Below are 20,698 nucleotides of genomic sequence, written 5' to 3'. Positions count from 1 at the left end.
CTGAAAGAGGTAAAGGTTATTTCAAAAATCGAGTGTGAGAAGTGTTTCGACGATTGGAAGAAGTGCATGATATCGAATAGTTACTACATATTTTCAAAGCGACAACACTAATGTAGACAAATGAATAAAAAAAAATTCTCAAAAAACGAAATTTCCCGTTATTTTTTGAACACAACTATCATTTGGGAATACATTTCATTACAGGAAGATAGCTCACACACCTACAGATTTATTCAATATATATGTATACCCAGTAAACAATCGCGCTTGTAAATAAACTTAAAATAAACTTACACTGGTAAACCTACTTGTAAAGAACCAAAAAAGACTTGTAAAGAATCAATCATCAAATCATCAAACTTGTAAAGAACCAAAACGTTACATTACTTTGGTCTTTCTCACATACTTGTAAAATCGCTTATTTTTAAACTTAAAAGTAAGCATTTATTAAATTAATATCCAACCGCTTGTAAGTTTATTTTCAAATGTATTTGTAAACGTGTTGTAATGATTTTTTAGATATATCATTATTTTCTTTATTAGTTTTAATTCATTTAATATTATTTATTATATATACATATTTACTTATACTAAAAATTAAAATTTATAAAACATTCTTTAAAAATGAAATGATAGAAAAATAGTTAGGTAAAATAATTAATTTGCTGCATTTTGGTCCTTCCGTTTTTGTCTATTTTTGGCAAACTGAAAAATCGTCTTGGTGCCACTTATATATTCAGTGTCATTGCCCTTCACTTCATGTAAGAAGACATCTGAAATTTAAGTTAATATAATATATAAGTATATAAGTACACATATAAAGTTTATTAAGTTTTATTATTAAGTAGCCGAATGGCGGATAGCCATAGATACTTTTAAGACGCGGACAGGTTTTTGTCTGACGTTCCACTCCAAGCAAAATGTTGAGCACATTCATCGGATACCAATGAGCGCCAAGCTCTTCTGACGAATTTCGCTCCTGTATATTTAATATTTTGCATAAGTTCCGATTTCTTCAAAAAAAAAGGAAATTGTAAAATTGGCTTTCAAACAGTCAATAAATATTTACTTACAAATTTAGCATATTCTTCATCCTTCTGGAGTAAACTCTCCAATTCCATAAATTGCTCCACTGTGTTTAAAGGTTCCGCTGGCATAATCTTTTTTGATGGAACATTGTCTCTGCTATTCCTCAACTCTGCGATATCTCGCCGCAAGCTTCTTACCTCCTCGACGATTCTTCCCATAGATTTGGATACAGCTGCATCAATGGTGCTTTGAATTGCTGCAAAAAAACATTTTCATTAAAAAAAATGTTTCAAATAAATAATTGATATTGACTACCTTCTAAAAATGTGGGATCCAGTGTGGTTATTTCCGTTTTGGTTGATGGATGTTTCAAATTGCAAATGCACTCCATCCGTATTTGTTTGGGCTATTGGTTCTTGGGAGTTGTTTGTGTATGATTTATTGGCGGACATTATGTGAAACTAGAAAAAAATTTAAAATAGTAAGCGTTTTTAAATTGTTGTATTGTTATTTCTCATTTATTTCATTTCATTTGAGATTACAGTTGAGCTAATTTTTTTTGATTTATATTTTTCTTTGCTTTCTTGGCGGTTTTTGGCAAATTGGAAGAAAGACTTTGTGGTCCGGACGAATGCATCCTCTCCGATTCCAATAGAAATTGCGGCATCTGAAAAAATTGTGAAAAATAAATTAATATATACATTTCAAAAAAAAATTTAAGAATTTACTTCTAATTGATTTCGATGTACTTAGGCTGCGAACACCTTTTTTTTGCTCTGTCCCTTTCCAACACAGTTTTTCCGCCAGTTCATCGACCAATAATTTTCTCCAACAAGTTTTGGTAAAGTTGGGTTTTTTTCCAACAGTTTTGAGTGCCATTTCCTTTGATTAAAAATAAGAAAAAACAAATGATTGATTATCGAACAAATTAATTTAGTATTTTAGTAAACTTACGAATGAAGCAAACAAATTTGGATCTTCCTGTAGCTGTTTTCCAAAATTTAAAAAATCCTCCATTTTTTGAAATGGCTGTTGTGGGATGACCAATTCTGTATATATATATCTGTCCTGTTTTAACACTGACTTCCTTACGCAGAGATTTGACCTCCTGACGCAATAAAGTTATCTCGTTCGTCAATCTGATGAACATGGGTTCAAGAGTCGCAGCAAATTTTCAAAATATTTCTAGAAATTAATGAAAAAAAATAGAAAGTGCATACAAATTTATTATAAACAAATATTTTTACCATCAAATGACACAGCTTCAACTTGTAAAGTGATTTTATTTCCATTAATCGAATCGTTATATACTGTTTGGAGTGTAGATAAATTTTGTGTCTGTTGAAAGATGTTGTTCAAATTATTATTCTGTTTGTCCGCTATCATGAAATGCTGGAAAAAACCCGAACTCATTATTTTTATTGGAAAGAGCACAGATTTTATTTATATTTTTAGAAAGAAGTTCGTAAGTGTCTTGCGAAAGTGTTAAATTTGATGTTTTCCATATGTTGAGAAGAGATGATTCTAGCGGATTTTGAAACATAGATCTCAAATTCAAAACTTGATGACCAATAACTTTGCTATTTATTATTGATGAGACTTTATAAATATTATTTCCAACGCTGTAATAATTGTTTGGGTTGGTTTCTGACAAAAAAGGTATTAGTTTTTTTTTCAAAATTTCCTTGACTTGAGGGATTAATGCTTTGCTCCACCAAACGATTATATAGTTGTACCGATATGTTGTTTTTTTTTTAAAGTCTCTTTAATATTCCAAGTCTATTTTCAAATTGGAAGGCGCTGATAGTTTCGCTTGATCCATACAGCAAACAATCATTAGCCAGGTGAGTGAGACAATGAAAGTTGTAAACTGATATAGATGCATCATAATACTCAGGCAATAACTTCACAAAACTCTGCAATAACTCATCAGCACACCTATTGTTAGTTTGGCATTGCTTACTGTCCAATAAAATCCTCATAGATAAACTGAATTGCAGAAAATGCAAATACCGTTTTTCGTTTAAAACAGTTTTTAATACAAACGGCCCAACATACAGCAGAAAAGTTCGAAATTCAGTCGCTTTATATCTTTCGAACTCTTTCAAATCTCTCGTACTTCTCCGGAATTCGCTTGGTAGCTTTCTTTTTAAAAACAGTAGCTGATCGTTAAGGTTAACTATATTTTGATTTTTAAGTGAATATGGTTGGTTTTTTTTTTAATCCAATCATTCATCAATGTTTTCACAACACCCAAACAAACCTCACCTCTATGGTTACATTTATGGCAAGAACTGTAGCCTGTATGACTTTTTATTCCCATTAGTAGCGACCTAGCTGAAGCATCACATATGATGGCATGACAATTAATTTTATATATTTTGTTATTGTATGCAAAATTTTCGTTCATTAATTCTCTTAATTCGTCCACAAAAGGTTGTATAAACTCGTTAACATCTTTTGGCTTGCTGTTTCCACCATAAATGCCAACAGTTTGTACTGCCTCCGTACCATTAATGTTAATTAAAATTGGCCAGGACTGCGCTAAGGAACTTTTAAATCAATTATATCATTTAAATATGTTGTTTGACTAAAAAAATCGGTAAGGCAATCTCTTAGGCCGTAATGAACATAATTGCCGCCTTGTATTTGAGTTATAGGTGCATCACGAGGTGTTTGTTTTAAAGTTCTTGCATCCCGTGGTAGATATGGAAAAGTTTTTCGTAAGATAATCAGTAACTCATTGGTTGCACTATTTGATATAGTATGCTTAACTGACCAAATAGCAAGATCTCTTTTTATATCCGCGTTATTAATTAAGAGCTCAGCATTATTATTTTCCTCAGAACTGTAAATTTCATTTTCTGTTTCATTGATTTAATCACAAATAATATTTGCTTCACTAAAATCATTTTGACTGGAGCTGGTTGCAATATCCTCATCTTCATTATTCTTGTTTTTCTTTTTTGCACTTAATAATAAACTAACAACTTCACTAGACTCATTACGAACACACTGTTTTATTTTATATGGCATTTTAAATTATTTTAAGATATTATGTTCACTCTCACCTTATTCACTTCGGATGAAATTTTACAATGACAATGAAAAATGTGAAGACGCTAACAACGGCGTGACAGAATAACGGTAAACGAAACAGTAAGCTTTGAAAACTGTATTGAGCCTAAGTCTGTTGCAAGTGTTGTTGCAAAACTGTAGCGAGCGTAAGTTTTTTGTAAGTTTCATGTACACACCAGAGCTACAAACTATAGCGAGGTTTAAGTCAATTGCAATCATATTTGTTATGTTGTTACTATGTGAATCATTTTTCAAGCACGTTTATAAAAGTATTATTATTTTATAATTAAATAAACCTTTCATAAATATGCTTATTAAATGTTTTCGAAAAATCATTACAATAAGCTTATTCTATAACTCTTTTGCCGTTCGCTTATGGAAAGGTTTATTGGGTTATGTTTTGTGCAATTGAGAGCTCGCTGAAGAGATCAATGCGCTATTTACATATGTAAGTATGCACGAATTGTTTCTGTGTTTATGATTATGATTTTTTCGTAAGCAATTAAGAGCTCGTTAGAGAGATCAATTCGCTTTTTGTACGCAAACCTATTTGTTTTTGTTTGCCAAAGAAGAAGAGGTATTGCCGAATAATTGCCAATGTGGACTTTGAATATGTAACTATGTGTATACGAATATGTAGTGTTTATGTTCAATTATTTTTTTTATGCTAAGCGCGTTTTTGTTTATTTTTTTTTTTAGATTTTAATATATTATGTATTTGTTTTGTTTGTTAATTTCCCCAACCCGTTTATTTAATTTCCTAATCAAAGTTTACTTTTTTAATAATTTTGTAATAATTAATTTACCCAATGTATGTAGGGTATAGCATAGGCAGATTTGTATTGAGGTATGCTGATATTCTTTCGCAATAGAGAGAGGACGCGAAAACGGAATAGAAAGAAGATGTTTTCTCAGGTACATACATATGTTCATACGTAAGAAAATATGCACTTCTACATAGTTTCTATTGAAAACGGCTGTCTTTATAGATAAGTATAGTTGAGTACATAAATATATACTTTGGGTTTGCCGGAAATTTTTCGCTAGTAATTGCTTAAATTTTTCTTTGTGTTTTGTGCTTCAATACATTTTTACATATATAACTATTTTGATATATTTTACCGTGTTTGGTAAAATTTCAGCCGTTGAAGTGGATTTTAATTACAAGTATAATAATAAGTACGACTGTAATTTTAGACATATACATACATATGTATGTGCATATGTTAAATAAATAAAGGAGATAATACGCTCACTTGGTATTCCTTATGCTTTGCAGGGTGTATGTACATACATAAGTATGTTGGAATATTTTGAGTGTACTGCACTGCACTTTCTTTTGTTTCTTGTTTTTTTTTTTGTTTCTAATATACTTACATCTAATAATGTTGGTCTTTTTGTTTTTGTTCTGCTTGTTCAGTGCACTGCTTTGTTTTTGCACTGCACACTTTTATTTGGATTTTTTGGTTTTTTATACTCTCGCAACAAAGTTGCTAAGGAGTATTATAGTTTTGTTCACATAACGGTTGTTTGTAAGTCCTAAAACTAAAGGAGTCAGATATAGGGTTATATATACCAAAGTGATCAGGGTGACGAGTAGAGTTGAAATCCGGATGTCTGTCTGTCCGTCCGTCCGTCTGTCCGTCCGTCTGTCCGTCCGTCCGTGCAAGCTGTAACTTGAGTAAAAATTGAGATATCTTGATGAAACTTGGTACACGTATTTCTTGGCTCCATAAGAAGGTTAAGTTCGAAGATGGGCAAAATCGGCCCACTGCCACGCCCACAAAATGGCGGAAACCGAAAACCTATAAAGTGTCATAACTAAGCCATAAATAAAGATATTAAAGTGAAATTTGGCACAAGGGATCGCATTAGGGAGGGGCATATTTGGACGTAATTTTTTTTGGAAAAGTGGGCGTGGCCCCGCCCCCTACTAAGTTTTTTGTACATATCTCGAAAACTACTATAGCTATGTCAACCAAACTCTACAGAGTCGTTTTCTTCAGGCATTTCCATATACAGTTCAAAAATGGAAAAAATCGGATAATAACCACGCCCACCTCCCATACAAAGGTTATGTTGAAAATCACTAAAAGTGCGTTAACGGACTAACAAAAAACGTCAGAAACACAAAATTTTACGGAAGAAATTGCAGAAGGAAGCTGCACCCAGACTTTTTTTTTTAAATTGAAAATGGGCGTGGCCTCGCCCACTTATGGACCAAAAACCATATCTCAGGAACTACTACACCGATTTCAATGAAATTCGGTATATAATATTTTCTTAACACCCTGATGACATGTACAAAATATAGGTGAAATCGGTTCACAACCACGCCTTCTTCCAATATAACGCTATTTTGAATTCCATCTGATGCCTTCTCTGTATAATACGAGTATAAACATTAAGAACCAATGATGATAGCGGAATAAAACTTTACAAAAATACGGTATTTGAAAAATATGTAAATGACGTATAATGATATCTCGATTATCACTTTATCATGCGAGAGTATAAAATGTTCGGTGACACCCGAACTTAGCCCTTCCTTACATGTTTTTTGTTTGTTATATACGTATGTATGTATATATTGTTTTTTTTTTTTGTTTTTGTTCGCCACTGGACTTTACGGCACTGCACTGTTTTTTGTTTTGTTTTATTTTTGTGGTTTGTCTTCCTTTTTAAAATTTTGTCACCACAATTTTAAAGTATTTGTTTCTTGGACGAAACCAATGGCACGGTATGGCTCGAAAGACCATGTTCAAATGTGTGTATATGTATATATTGGGTATTGGATATATTGGGGAGCACTCACCACTGCGTTAAGTTAAATAAAAACATCCAGTTTTTATACCCTCGCAACAAAGTTGCTAAGAAGAGTATTATAGTTTTGTTCACATAACGGTTGTTTGTTAGTCCTAAAACTAAAAGAGTCAGATATAGGGTTATATATACCAAAGTGATGAGGGTGACGAGTAGAGTTGAAATCCGGATGTCTGTCTGCCCATCCGTGCAAGCTGTAACTTGAGTAAAAATTGAGATATCATGATGAAACTTGGTACACGTATTTCTTGGCTCTGTAAGACGGGTAAGTTCGAAGATGGGCAAAATCGGCCCACTGCCACGCCCACAAAATGGCGAAAACCGAAAACCTATAAAGTGTCATAACTAAGCCATAAATAAAGATATTAAAGTGAAATTTGGCACAAAGGATCGCATTAGGGAGGGGCATATTTGGACGTAATTTTTTTGGAAAAGAGGGCGTGGCCCCGCCCCTACTAAGTTTTTTGTACATATCTCGGAAACTACTATAGCTACATATGTCAACCAAATTCTATAGAGTCGTTTCCTTCAGGCATTTCCATATACAGTTCAAAAATGGAAGAAATCGCATAGTATCCTCGCCCACCTCCCATACAAAGGTTATGTTGAAAATCACTAAAAGTGCGTTAACCGACTAACAAAAAACGTCAGAAACACTAAATTTTACGGAAGAAATGGCAGAAGGAAGCTGCACCCAGGTTTTGTTTTTAAATAGAAAATGGGCGTGGCGTCGCCCATTTATGGACCAAAAACCATATCTCGGGAACTACTCAACCGATTTCAATGAAATTCGGTATGTAATATTTTCTTAACACCCTGATGATATATACCAAATATGGGTGAAATCGGTTCACAACCACGCCTTCTTCCAATATAACGCTATTTTGAATTCCATCTGATGCCTTCTCTGTATAATACATACATTAGGAACCAATGATGATAGCGGAATAAAACTTTACGCAAATACGATATTTGAAAAATGTGTAAATGACGGATAATGAAATCTCGGTTATCACTTTATCGTGCGAGAGTATAAAATGTTCGGTGACACCCGAACTTAGCCCTTCCTTACTTGTTTTTTTTTTTTGCATTTAGTTTTTCAACAATTTTATTTGAATTTAAATTTATTGATTTTATCATATAAATCTCATTAAATATGATATCGATGGGCGAGGCGACAATACTTCAATTTCTGGAACGATTTGTCACTGCCGGCATAGCCTTAAGAGCCGAGGTGCATGCTGCTTGGATCCCCTCTATCGTCTCAAAATGCTTGCCTTTCAATGGCCTTTTCAAGAAACAAAAAAGTCCGGAGGGCACATCTGTTTGTAGAACGGCTGCGGAATCGTGGGGATACCGTCCTTGGTTAGGTAGCTATTTAAAAGGAAGGCGGTGTTAGCCGGGGCGTTGTCGTGGTTCAACTTCCAATCGGCTGCAATGTCTTATTTTACCCGACTGACCCTTCGTATTGTCAGAAGGAGCAAATTCATGGTGGACGATGCCTTTGATGTCAAAAAAGACAATGAGAATCGTTTTCTCTTTCACGCTCCAAAGTACAGTCAATTCGTTTTGTGATCCTGAATGTTTATGCATATATACATATGTAACTCCGTATTTACCTCGATCAATATTAAGTGATGCAAACAATGGAATGAACTACTTGTATAACTTCATTGCTATTCTATTTACACACGCTAAAATAAAGGTAGGATGTGAAACGTTAAACTTGTTTATATAAAAAGTCCAACTTTTCTCATTTTCATACTATGAGATAAAAATGTACCAAATTTGGTTAAAACTGGCCCAGTAGTTCCTATTATGTGGGATTTCACCTAAAGATGGTTGATGTCACGACAATTTTTAAATTTTTACCGGCTTTTATCAAGCTCTTCTGTGCATTTGGGACCACTTATATGTTAACTTCTTTTATTGAACTGCGATTTCATAATATTTTAAGAACATTTTAAAACGTACAAATTTTATTTGTTAATAAAAATGGTTATTATAAAAGTAAAACGATTAACAATTGATTTTGGAGAAAGATACTTCGATGATAATTTAAGTCGTCATATGCGTCAAATGGTTTTTACAAAAGTAAAAAGGATTAACCGTTAATTTTGAAAAATAAACTTTGAAGGTGATTCAATTCGTCAGATGCGTACGGCTACGCGTTCTTTCGTCAAGTCGTCGTCTATCACTGGCATTTTTTGGTTCGGAGTCTGTTGTTCGAAACTTCTTGCGAAAAAGGGTTTCCGTGTTGCTCAAACCCCACAACTCGGCCATCCTGCATTGTTTTCGACCTCGACTACTCCGTCGTCTTCATTATGAAAATTTTACCATGGTTTTATAAACTCTGCACAAGTCGTCGTTCGATTTGGATCTTCGGCTACGCCAACTTTTTAAACATCATAGTTAGACTTTAGTAATTTGATATGGATCCAAATATATTGGTTTTAATTTGAGACCGCCACCAAACTGTGTTCTCTTCACGGCGACTAAATCGTTTTCTGAATATTGGTTAGCTTCTTTGCGTCTAAGATTGTATGTCTTTTTGTTTTCAGTTTGCATCTTTAATATTTGTTTGGAGTTATGATCTTATTTCTTCTTCGATGAGTTGTTTGATGCTTAAGTCGTCAGATGTACGAATTTAAACGCCCGTTAATAATTCGAGAGGTGTCATGTCAATACTTCTGTTGTATGCGGAATTTATTACTTGTTGGACTCTGTCTGCCTGTCTGTGCTTGTTTTTTTTCTAATTACATGACCCATCAACTCTACTCGCTTTTTTTATACTCTCGCAACAATGTTGCTAACGAGAGTATTATAGTTTTGTTCACATAACGGTTGTTTGTAAGTCCTAAAACTAAAAGAGTCAGATATAGGGTTATATATACCAAAGTGATCAGGGCGACGAGTAGAGTCGAAATCCGGATGTCTGTCTGTCCGTCCGTACGTCCGTGCAAGCTGTAACTTGAGTAAAAATTGAGATATCATGATGAAACTTGGTACACGTATTCCTTGGCTCCATAAGAAGGTTAAGTTCGAAGATGGGCAAAATCGGCCCACTGCCACGCCCACAAAATGGCGGAAACCGAAAACCTATAAAGTGTCATAACTAAGCCATAAATAAAGATATTAAAGTGAAATTTGGCACAAAGGATCGCATTAGGGAGGGGCATATTTGGACGCAATTGTTTTGGAAAAGTGGGCGTGGCCCCGCCCTATACTAAGTTTTTTGTACATATCTCGGAAACTACTATAGCTATGTCAACCAAGGTCTACAAAGTCGTTTTTTTCAGGCATTTCCATATATAGTTCAAAAATGGAAGAAATCGGATAATAACCACGCCCACCTCCCATACAAAGGTTATGTTCAAAATCACTAAAAGTGCGTTAACCGACTAACAAAAAACGTCAGAAACACTAAATTTTACGGAAGAAATGGCAGAAGGAAGCTGCACCCAGCCTTTTTTTAAAAATTGAAAATGGGAGTGGCGCCGCCCACTTATGGACCAAGAACCATATCTCAGGAGCTACTACACCGATTTCAATGAAATTCGGTATATAATATTTTCTTAACACCCTGATGACATGTACGAAATATGGGTGAAATCGGTTCACAACCACGAATTCTTCCAATATAAAGCTATTTTGAATTCCATCTGATGCCTTCTCTGTATAATACGAGTATAAACATTAGGAACCAATGATGATAGCGGAATAAAACTTTACAAAAATACGGTATTTGAAAAATATGTAAATGACGTATTATGAAATCTCGATTATCACTTTACCATGCGAGAGTATAAAATGTTCGGTGACACCCGAACTTAGCCCTTCCTTACTTGTTTTAGTTTACAGTTTTCCCAATTAATTACAAGTCTATAGTCTTTACACTGATTCAACACTTCTTCTTAATTACGCACTCTATCATTTTCGTTCATTTCTGGTACAATTATATCGTGTATGTAAGGTAGTGCTATTCCCCTACGCATCAAATGGCAGAAAATTGCATTTACATGTCTTTGGAAAACACCGGGAGAGTTCGATAAGCCAAATGGAATTTTTAAAAACTGGTACTGTTCGCCATATGTAACGAATGACGTGTATTTGCGGCTAGATTCAGACACAGGCACATGAAAAATCCATTTTTTAAGTCAATTGTGCTAAATATTTTTGCATTTTGCAATCGGTCTAGCTGGTCTTCTATCAAGGATAATGGAAACCGATCTTTTACAATTACTTTGTTTAATTGTCTATAATCTACACACAATCTTGGACTACCGTCTCTTTTTTTACTAAAACCACCGGACTACTAAAATCAGAATATGAGTTTTCAATTATGCCGTCTTTGATCCACTGTTCTATTTGATCATTAACAATACTTCTTTGTGTTAATGGCAGTCTACGTGGTCTAAACGATATTGGAGTTTCATCACTTAAAAAATAGTCATTTGCACATTTGTTGGTTTGCACTTATTCGGCTTATATTCGCACACCTTACTACGCACTTTTTCTTTCGCTTTCACACTATTTGTTTCATCGATATTAAATTTATCTACTACTGAGTCCATTTGCATCATATTAAAAACGCTTTCTACGTTGTCCCAAGAAATTTTCGAATGGAAAGTGCATCACGATTTTTTTGTTTATCTGCTTGCAATGTCCATTAATTTTGATGGTACTACCAAAAAATTTAAACAAAAATATTGATTTTCAATACTTATATCAATACTAAGTTCTCCAATTGGTGTAATATTATTACATGCCGTACGTTCACCAACTTTAACGCCAGGGTGGGCAAAGAAGGTATCTTTGACACTACCGTCGGTAAATTCAGCCTCCACGACGAAACATCCCTAAATGGATTGAGTCTGATCGACTTCGCTGGAGCCCGAAATATGGTTATCTGTAGTACTAGATTCCAGCACAAGAAAACACATTAAGCTACCTGGCTGTCTCCGGATTGAAAAGCCACCAACCAGATCGATCATGTTGTGATAGACGGAAGACACGTCTCCAGTATTCTAGACTTGCGTACGCTCCGAAGTCCTAACATCGACTCGGACCACTATCTTGTTGCAGCCAAAATTCGCACCCGCCTCTGTGCAGCAAAAAATGCACGTCAACAAACACAAGGAAGGTTCGAAGTCGAGAAGCGGCAATCACAGCAGACAGCCGAACGATTTTCTACTCGGCTTGCACTCCTGCTCTCTGAGAGCACTCGTCAACAACTCGGTATAAGGGAACTGTGGGACGGCATTTCAAACACCTTACGTACGGCTGCAACCAAAACCATAGGTTTTCGGAAAATGCAAAAGAACAGCTGGTACGACGAGGAGTACCGTGTCGCAGGGGAGAGAAAACAGACTGCCTACCTCGCAACGTTACGGTCGACCACAACACGTGCGGGATGGGATAGATACCGAGAGTTGAAAAGGAAAGCGAGGCGCATTTGCAGACAGAAAAAGGAAGAGGCCGAAATGCGTGAGTATGAAGAGCTTGAGAAGCTGGCCGACAAGGGTATTGCTCGAAAATTCTACGAAAAAGCGGCGGCTCTACAGAAAGTTTCAAGACCAGAGCATACTCTTGTAGAACCCCCAAAGGTGATCTAGTGACCGATGCCCAGAGCATACTTAAATTATGGAGGGAACACTTCTCCAACCTGCTGAATTGCAGTGAACGTATAACGCCAGGAGATGGCGAACCCGATTCCCCAATCAATGACGATGGAGCAGACGTTCCAATGCCCGACTATGAAGAAGTTCGAATAGCAATTACCCGCCCGAAGAACAACAAAGCGGCGGGGCCGATGGATTACCAGCCGAGCTATTCAAACACGGCGGCGAAGAACTGATAAGGATCATGAATCAGCTTCTTTGTAAAATATGGTCGGATGAAAGCATGCCCAACGATTGGAATTTAAGTGTGCTATGCCCAATCCATACAAAGGGAGACACCACAATCTGCGCCAACTACCGTGGGATAAGCGTCCTAAACATCGCATATAAGGTTCTATTGAGCGTATTGTGTGAAAGATTAAAGCCCACCGTCAACAAACTGATTGGACCTTATCAGTATGGCTTTAGACCTGGCAAATCAACAACCGACCAGCTATTCACCATGCGCCAAATCTTGGAAAAGACTCGTGAAAGAAGAATTGACACACACCACCTCTTCGTCGATTTCAAAGCTGCTTTCGACAGCACGAAAAGGAGCTGCCTTTATGTCGCGATGTCTGAATTTGGTATCCCCGCAAAACTAATACGGCTGTGGAAACTGACGTTGAGCAACACGAAAAGCTCCGTCAGGATCGGGACGGACCTCTCCGCGCCGTTCGATACCAAACGAGGTTTCAGACAATGCGACTCCCTATCGTGCGACTTCTTCAACCTGCTGCTGGAAAAAATAATTCGAGATGCAGAACTTAATCGAGCAGGTACAATCTTTTATAAGAGTGCTGGCATATGTCGATGATATTGATATCATTGGCCTCAACACCGGCGCCGTTAGTTCTGCTTTCTTCAGACTGGGCAGGGAAGCAAAGCAAATGGGTCTGGCAGTGAACGAGGGCATGACGAAATATCTCCTGTCATCAAACAAACGGTCGTCGCACTCGCGACTTGGCTCTCACGTCACTGTTGACTTTGAAGTTTTAGATAGTTTCGTATATTTGGGAACTAGCATAAACACCACCAACAATGTCAGCCTGGAAATCCAACACAGGATAACTCTTGCCAACAGGTGCATTTCGGACTGAGTAGGCAATTGAGAAGCAATTGGCGCCGCGCAGCGAAAAGAAGAAACGACTGGCGCGCTTTTGTTAACTCGGCTATAATCGCGTAAGCGGTGTCTACGCCAATTAAGAAGAAGAGGTTGTTTGTATATTTGCGCACTGTTTACGATTGTTTTAATTCTTCTTCTAAAGCCAATTTTAATTTTTGCCACGATGTGATTCCGCGTTCACTTTGATTAAACAGTTTAGCCAAACCTCGTATAGATTTTTTTGCAAATATAAACTTTTGGTATTCGTCCCTCTCATTAAAGTAGAAGTTTTTTCGAATTCGCCTAACCACTCTTCGACATCAATTTTATCACTTCCATGAAACCAACGAATAGAATATTCTATGTCACGAAAGTTCATTGAAAAACGAGACATTTGTGTTTTTTCTGTTTCTTCCCCTCTTTTGCACACTGTAGGTTTAACCAAAAATATATGTGAACGGCAGGCTTAATTCACCTAACTAAGTATTGAAAGATCAAAAGTCAGTTGTTTTAATATACCATAAAATCTCAAGAAAAAATGATTTAAGTAGTTTCTCCATATATTAAAAGTCCAATATCCTTATAGTAATTTTTGATCATAAGAAATGATGGGTGTTTTAATTCAAATGTCCAAAAATATTATTTTGCCCGATCTGGCTACAATGGAAATTGATATAAAAAACGCTTATTTGAGGCGCGCTCACACTGGAATAGGTTAGGCATTCCTTTATCCCTGGTTGCATCAGTGTTTCAACTTGCAATGCAAATAATTGTTCCCCATTGTATTAGGAAAAGTGCCTTACTACATCCGAGGAGAACTTTAGCATTTAGCCAGTTAAATATGTCAAATCTACTAGACCACTGATCGATGTAAATCGGTAACTTTCTATGTATTTCTAAGGCATTCCGTTTCTCGTGTATTCGTAGCACCTGTCGTAGTTCTTCCTATATTGAACTATTCGATGTACTCAGTGCATTACATTTGCCTCTGTGTAATATGTACATATATATTATAGTCTACTACTTTTAGTCCCATACACAGGTTATTTTCGGCTATATTGGAATTTTGTTTGGCAATATTCCCTAAATACTTCATAACTGGTTCGAGTCGTATTTAAAAGTTACGGAAAATCAGATGAATTACAACTTAATTGTAAAACGTCAACTTAAAACAGCGCAAAATACTTATTTATGGTACTTTAGTTCAAGGTTGTATTTATTTGCTGTAAGTAGTAATAAATGATAACTAATTTATTGTTGACACTCATTTTAGCATGACAGCAGTCGATAGATCAAATAATATTTTTTGGGGTTATTTTGGATTATTATTACCTGCATTTTATAAATATACTGCTGCAAACTTATTTATTGGTCTGTTGATATACTAGTTGCTTTTTATGAAATAAATAAGGAAAGGCTAATTTCGGATGTAACCGAAGCCTGCAGGTGCATAAGATTTGTATGTTAAAGTAATTTTCATCCGATTTTATCCATTTTAACGCAAAGATGAACCATTGTAAGAAAAAACGTTCCCTGTGATTTAAATAAATCATACATTTCAAACTCCTTACGTACAGCTGCAACCGAAACCATTGGTTTTCGGAAAGTGCAAAAGAACAGCTGGTACGACGAGGAGTGCCGTGTCGCAGCGGAGAGAAAACAGGCTGCCTACATCGCAATGTTACGATCGACCACAACACGTGCGGGATGGGATAGATACCGAGAGTTGAAGAGGGAAGCGAGACGCATTTGTAGACAGAAGAAGGAGGCCGAAATGCGTGAGTACGAAGAGCTTGATAAGCTGGCCGACAGGGGTAATGCTCGAAAATTCTACGAAAAAATGCGGCGGCTTACAGAAGGTTTCAAGACCGGAGCATACTCTTGTAGAACCCCAATGGTGATCTAGTCACCGATGCCCAGAGCATACTTAAATTATGGAGGGAACACTTCTCCAACCTGCTGAATGGCAGTGAATGCACAACACCAGGAGAAGGCGAACCCGATTCCCCAATCGATGACGATGGAGCAGACGTTCCATTACCCGACCATGAAGAAGTTCGAGTAACAATTACCCGCCTGAAAAACAACAAAGCGGCAGGGGCCGACGGATTGCCGGCCGAGCTATTCAAACACGGCGGCGAGGAACTGATAGGGAGCATGCATCAGCTTCTTTGTAAAATATGGTCGGACAAAAGCATGCCCAACGATTGGAATTTAAGTGTGCTATGCCCAATCCATAAAAAGGAGACCCCACAATCTGCGCCAACTACCGTGGGATTAGCCTCCTCAACATCGCATATAAGGTTCTATCGAGCGTATTGTGTGAAAGATTAAAGCCCACCGTCAACAAACTGATTGGACCTTATCAGTGTGGCTTCAGACCTGGAAAATCAACAACCGACCAGATATTCACCATGCGCCAAATCTTGGAAAAGACCCGTGAAAGAAGAATCGAAACACACCACCTCTTCGTCGATTTCAAAGCTGCTTTCGACAGCACAAAAAGGAGCTGTCTTTATGCCGCGATGTCTGAATTTGGTATCCCCGCAAAACTAATACGGCTGTGTAATCTGACGTTGAGTAACACCAGAAGCTCCGTCAGGATCGGGAAGGACCTCTCCGAGCCGTTCGATACCAAACGAGGTTTCAGACAAGGCGACTCCCTATCGTGCGACTTCTTCAACCTGCTTCTGGAGAAAATAGTTCGAGCTGCAGAACTAAACAGAGAAAATACCATCTTCTATAGTTCTTCTTCTTAGTTCTGCTTTCTCCAGACTGGACAAGGAAGCACAGAAAATGGGTCTGGCAGTGAACGAGGGCAAGACGAAATATCTCCTGTCATCAAACAAACAGTCGTCGCACTCGCGACTTGGCACTCACGTCACTGTTGACAGTCATAACTTTGAAGTTGGAGATAATTTCGTCTATCTTGGAACCAGCGTAAACACCACGAACAATGTCAGCCTAGAAATCCAACGCAGGATAACTCTTGCCAACAGGTGCTACTTCTGACTGAGTAGGCAATTGAGAAGCAAAGTCCTCTCTCGACAAACAAAAACCAAACTCTATAAGTCACTCATAATTCCCGTCTTGCTATATGGTGCAGAGGCTTGGACGATGTCAACTACTGATGAGTCGACGTTACGAGTTTTCGAGATAAAGTTCTGCGAAAGATTTATGGTCCTTTTGCGCGTTGGCCACGGCGAATATCGCATTCGATGGAACGATGAGCTGTACGAGATATACGATGACATTGACATAGTTCAGCGAATTGAAAGACAGCGGCTACGCTGGCTAGGTCATGTTGTCCGAATGGGCGAAAACACTCCAGCTCTGAAAGTTTTCGACGCTGTACCCGCCGGGGGAGGCAGAGGAAGAGGAAGACCTCCACTCCGTTGGAAGAACCTGGCTACGCTTGGAATATCCAATTGGCGCCACGTAGCGAAAAGAAGAAACGACTGGCGCGCTGTTGTTAACTCGGCTATAATCGCGTAACCGGTGTCTACGCCAATTAAGAAGAAGAAGAAGATACATTTGCCGATGTATGCGGTATAAAGTCGAAGTTCGAAAATCATTCTATTAGGAATATAGGCCCTAAACAGATGAATAGAATGAATGATCTGATTTAATCCAATTTTGACATAGAGTCATACAATTATTAGAAGTATTCTCTCCGAATTTCTATAATGTGAGATAAATTATAATAAAATATATTGATCCACATACGGTAATACGCCCTTCATTCTATTTTTAAGTTCTCATGTAACAACCTAGGTGTAAAGTTTAATGCCGCTGGCGTACTTATTTATTAATTTTTTAGTCTTCATATTGTCTTTAATGGAACCGTTATATGGGGAGTGCGCAGCTTAAGGGATTTGTCCTGAGCGATTGTGGATATTGTATCTTAAGCAGTTGTTTTTACATTAAACCTCTAAGAGTGCGCTACCATACTCATTTTTTTTCAAAAGTTTTAGCTCACAGGTGCCCCTTGTAACTGCGATCGCCTATGCCAATTAACAGTTTTGTACCTTAATTTAGTGCTTACATAGTTAGGGCATTAAGATGGACAGTGAAAAGGACGGGCGGAGAGAAAGACCACTTGTCTCGTCATCCCAATCATTTATATATACATAACCCTATATTATACTCTGTAGCAACATGTTGCAAAAATACATTGTGACAAATAAGTACACGGAAATTAAAAATAAAACGCAAAATATTTAATTATTCATCAATGAGATGTCATACACTTATGCCAATGATTTTTCCAGTCCTCAAAACACTTTTCATAAGCACTTTTTGGGATGGCTTTCAGTTCCTTGAGCGAATTTGTTTTATCGACTGAGAACGGGTTCCACGCAGCGGCAATTTCAGTTTGTGGTACAAGAAAAATCATACGGAGCACGAATCTGGTGAATACAGTGGTTGATCGATGGTATTCAGTGCTTTTTTGGCTTTAATTTCTATCACAATCAGGCCCGATGCAACAGTGCATTATTGTCGTTTAAAATCCATGAATTGTTTTTCTTCAGTTCCTGCCATTTCCGACGGATATTACCACGCAAATGCCTCCATACAAATTGAACTCCTTATTGACCGTCATTCATTATGCACCAAACCACAAATACCGAAAAAACAAACCTTAATTTTTGATTCCCTCCATTCCATGTTTGTTGACTTGTTTGCATGTCAAAATCATAAACCCATTTTTCATCGGCAGTTATAATGCTCTCCATTAATGTGGTCGCACGTTCTGCATGTCCAAAGAAACCTCTTTATGGTTAAGTTAGGCAAGTTGGCCAATGTAGAGAGATCGCTCGTGGACTGCTGTATGTAGTCCTTTGCGAAGCCATAGAAAAGAAGAACATACATCTTCTGACGATGTCTATTGGCACTATGTGCAAGATCGGAGAACATAAAACAATAAGAAGGTACAAATTGAATTTTGTATGATGCTCGATTTGACGGCTAACAGAGCTGAAAAAAATCAACCGTGAAATTCACCATATTCGCTGCTATTTAGCAGTAATAAGTAAAAGACGACTGTTCACATACAGAGGAACGTCCACGAAACGAGAAAAATGAAAGAAGTTAAGCAGAAAAAAATGTCATGTTATATATGCATGATAGTTTTTTCATGAAGAAAAATTGGAAAAATTATATTTTTCTACACAAATGCGGAATTGATAATATGCGAAAGTTAAGGCTAAACAGTGGATTTCTTACCTTTTTTTACAAATTTTGCATATTTTGGTTAAGAAGTGCAAAATGTGTGTATACACTTAATGGATCATTCCTTTCATTTTTGGCCGTTTGACTTACATATATTTTTAAAGGTTTATATGCAATAATATATATTGATATGAGTATAATTTTGTATGAATGCATGCAATGTAATATTTATAGTCAATTCGGACTTGCATATTTAATAATTTTATTTACATAATATGATTTACTGATAAATATTTTTGTATCATAAAAGAAAAATAGAAATTAAATGTATCACAACAGTATATATGTACATACATCTCCTATCATATTAATCTTATATGCGAATTTCAACATGCACATACTTGTATGTATGAATGTGTGCATTCAGAAATTCAAATTGTTATTTTATCACTTATCAATATACTGCACGTGCGCGAGTTAAGAAACGTATTCCTTATACATAATAGTATTTTATCAAAATATCGTAAACAAACAAAATCAAAACAACCTTATCTTGGAACAATAGAAGTGCACTATATGTACAACAAACAATAACAACTCAAATAGTTATTTACTAGTAAGCAACCACTATCTCAATACTATAAGTAGCACTAAGATTTACATACATATGTACACAAACTTAAACAAACAATATGTTATACTTAAACAAATTAACAACTAGTAATAAGTAAACATACTCGTTAGTATAAATAGAAGTAAGAACCATGTAATTAGTCAGTCCTAAGAGTATTAATTAAGAGTACATTTCGGTGCAGCTCAAAAATATATTCTTTTGACTCATTTTTACTTCATGTAAAAATTAACTCGCTGATGACATTGATCTATTTGGACATACTTGCATACATATGTTTATGTATATGTGCACCCTGCCAACCACGGCTACCCATTTTTGTCAAATATTTCAATACAACTACATATTTTTTTTCATGCACTAACACCAACGCACATTTTCGGGTTATTTTTTGTTTACCTAAATGCGATTAAAAAAAGTTTCAGGTAAATGTTCAGGAGAGCGGCTTTTCCGAAAACGTGCACCAATTTTCACGGGAAATGTCTTAAAATACTCGTTTTTAATTCTTCTTTACGAATATGTATGGCGCGTGCCTTTATAAACAATATTTTCTTTGTTTTAGTGAAAAAACATCGTATTTCCCGAAATTAAACACTCACTTTTACACTTAACACGCCTTTAGATGTTAAAAATATATATTCTATCAAATATATACACGTAATTATTGATGTTGTTTAGTTAATCAATAAGAGAAATTGGTTTTTAAGTTGTTTTTATAAAAATATGAAAACAATCACTTCACTTCAACGAAAATGGCAAGGTTATGTTCGAAATTATGGCATCCCTGTTGTAAATTCGAATGGGTACTATAGATTCATGCACTGATCGTTTTCGAATTATCGATACTCTCGATATTCGAGACTGAACGAGAATTGATAAAAATGATAAATACATAATAGACAAATTTATAATTCATTATTATTGCAGAAAGAAGAAGAAGTTGAACACAGAAGAATTATAAACGCCGGGGTGTTGTGTCCAACTTCTTCTTCTGCCTGCAATAATAATGAATTATTCATTTTTCTACTATGTTATATTTTTCTAATGTCTTTTGGTAAAAATACCAATTCTCTTTCAGACCCGAGTATTGAGAATATCGATATTTTAATTTCTTTTTATTTTTCCATTTATTATTATTTTTCTATTATGTGTCTCTCATTTTTATCAATTCTTTTTTAGTCTCGAATATCGAAAGTATCG

General features: G+C 36.2%; 1 protein-coding gene across 10 annotated transcripts; it reads right to left on the bottom strand.

Annotated features, from left to right (window-relative positions):
* Nucleotides 1-508: 508 nt before the first annotated feature.
* On the bottom strand, nucleotides 509-20,276 carry LOC126766207 (uncharacterized). Of its 10 annotated transcripts, none has more exons than XR_007668712.1 (8): nucleotides 20,098-20,276; nucleotides 19,898-20,031; nucleotides 2,277-2,421; nucleotides 1,984-2,214; nucleotides 1,758-1,911; nucleotides 1,345-1,696; nucleotides 1,074-1,285; nucleotides 509-1,013 (listed from the first exon to the last, which is right to left on the bottom strand). XR_007668712.1 is itself a non-coding variant. In XM_050484101.1 (5 exons), the coding sequence occupies exons 2-5, from the start codon at nucleotides 1,418-1,420 to the stop codon at nucleotides 758-760; spliced, it is 429 nt and encodes a 142-aa protein (XP_050340058.1). In that variant the 5' UTR covers nucleotides 1,421-1,490; nucleotides 18,922-19,232; the 3' UTR covers nucleotides 509-757. The 10 variants fall into 10 exon arrangements, 1 of the variants encoding a protein (XP_050340058.1); XR_007668717.1 differs by lacking the exon at nucleotides 20,098-20,276 and having other exon boundaries at nucleotides 509-773; nucleotides 874-1,013; nucleotides 19,898-20,091; XR_007668710.1 differs by lacking the exon at nucleotides 20,098-20,276 and having other exon boundaries at nucleotides 1,345-1,490; nucleotides 1,572-1,696; nucleotides 19,898-20,091.
* Between the last annotated feature and the right edge of the window lie 422 nt (nucleotides 20,277-20,698).

The sequence above is a fragment of the Bactrocera neohumeralis genome, unplaced genomic scaffold, assembly GCF_024586455.1.
Source record: "Bactrocera neohumeralis isolate Rockhampton unplaced genomic scaffold, APGP_CSIRO_Bneo_wtdbg2-racon-allhic-juicebox.fasta_v2 cluster11, whole genome shotgun sequence".
In the NCBI taxonomy this organism is placed as follows: Eukaryota; Metazoa; Arthropoda; class Insecta; order Diptera; family Tephritidae; genus Bactrocera; species Bactrocera neohumeralis.
Note: the sequence above shows the minus strand (reverse complement) of the source record. Positions and strands in the feature narration are given on the sequence as shown.

Coding starts and splice junctions, on each gene's coding strand:
- LOC126766207 (XM_050484101.1), bottom strand. CDS start 1,420: ATGGAGTGCATTTGCAATTTGAAACATCCATCAACCAAAACGGAAATA. Junction 1,286..1,344: donor GGATCCCACATTTTTAGAAG/GTAGTCAATATC, acceptor GTTTTTTTGCAG/CAATTCAAAGCACCATTGAT. Junction 1,014..1,073: donor ATGAAGAATATGCTAAATTT/GTAAGTAAATAT, acceptor TTTTTTTTGAAG/AAATCGGAACTTATGCAAAA.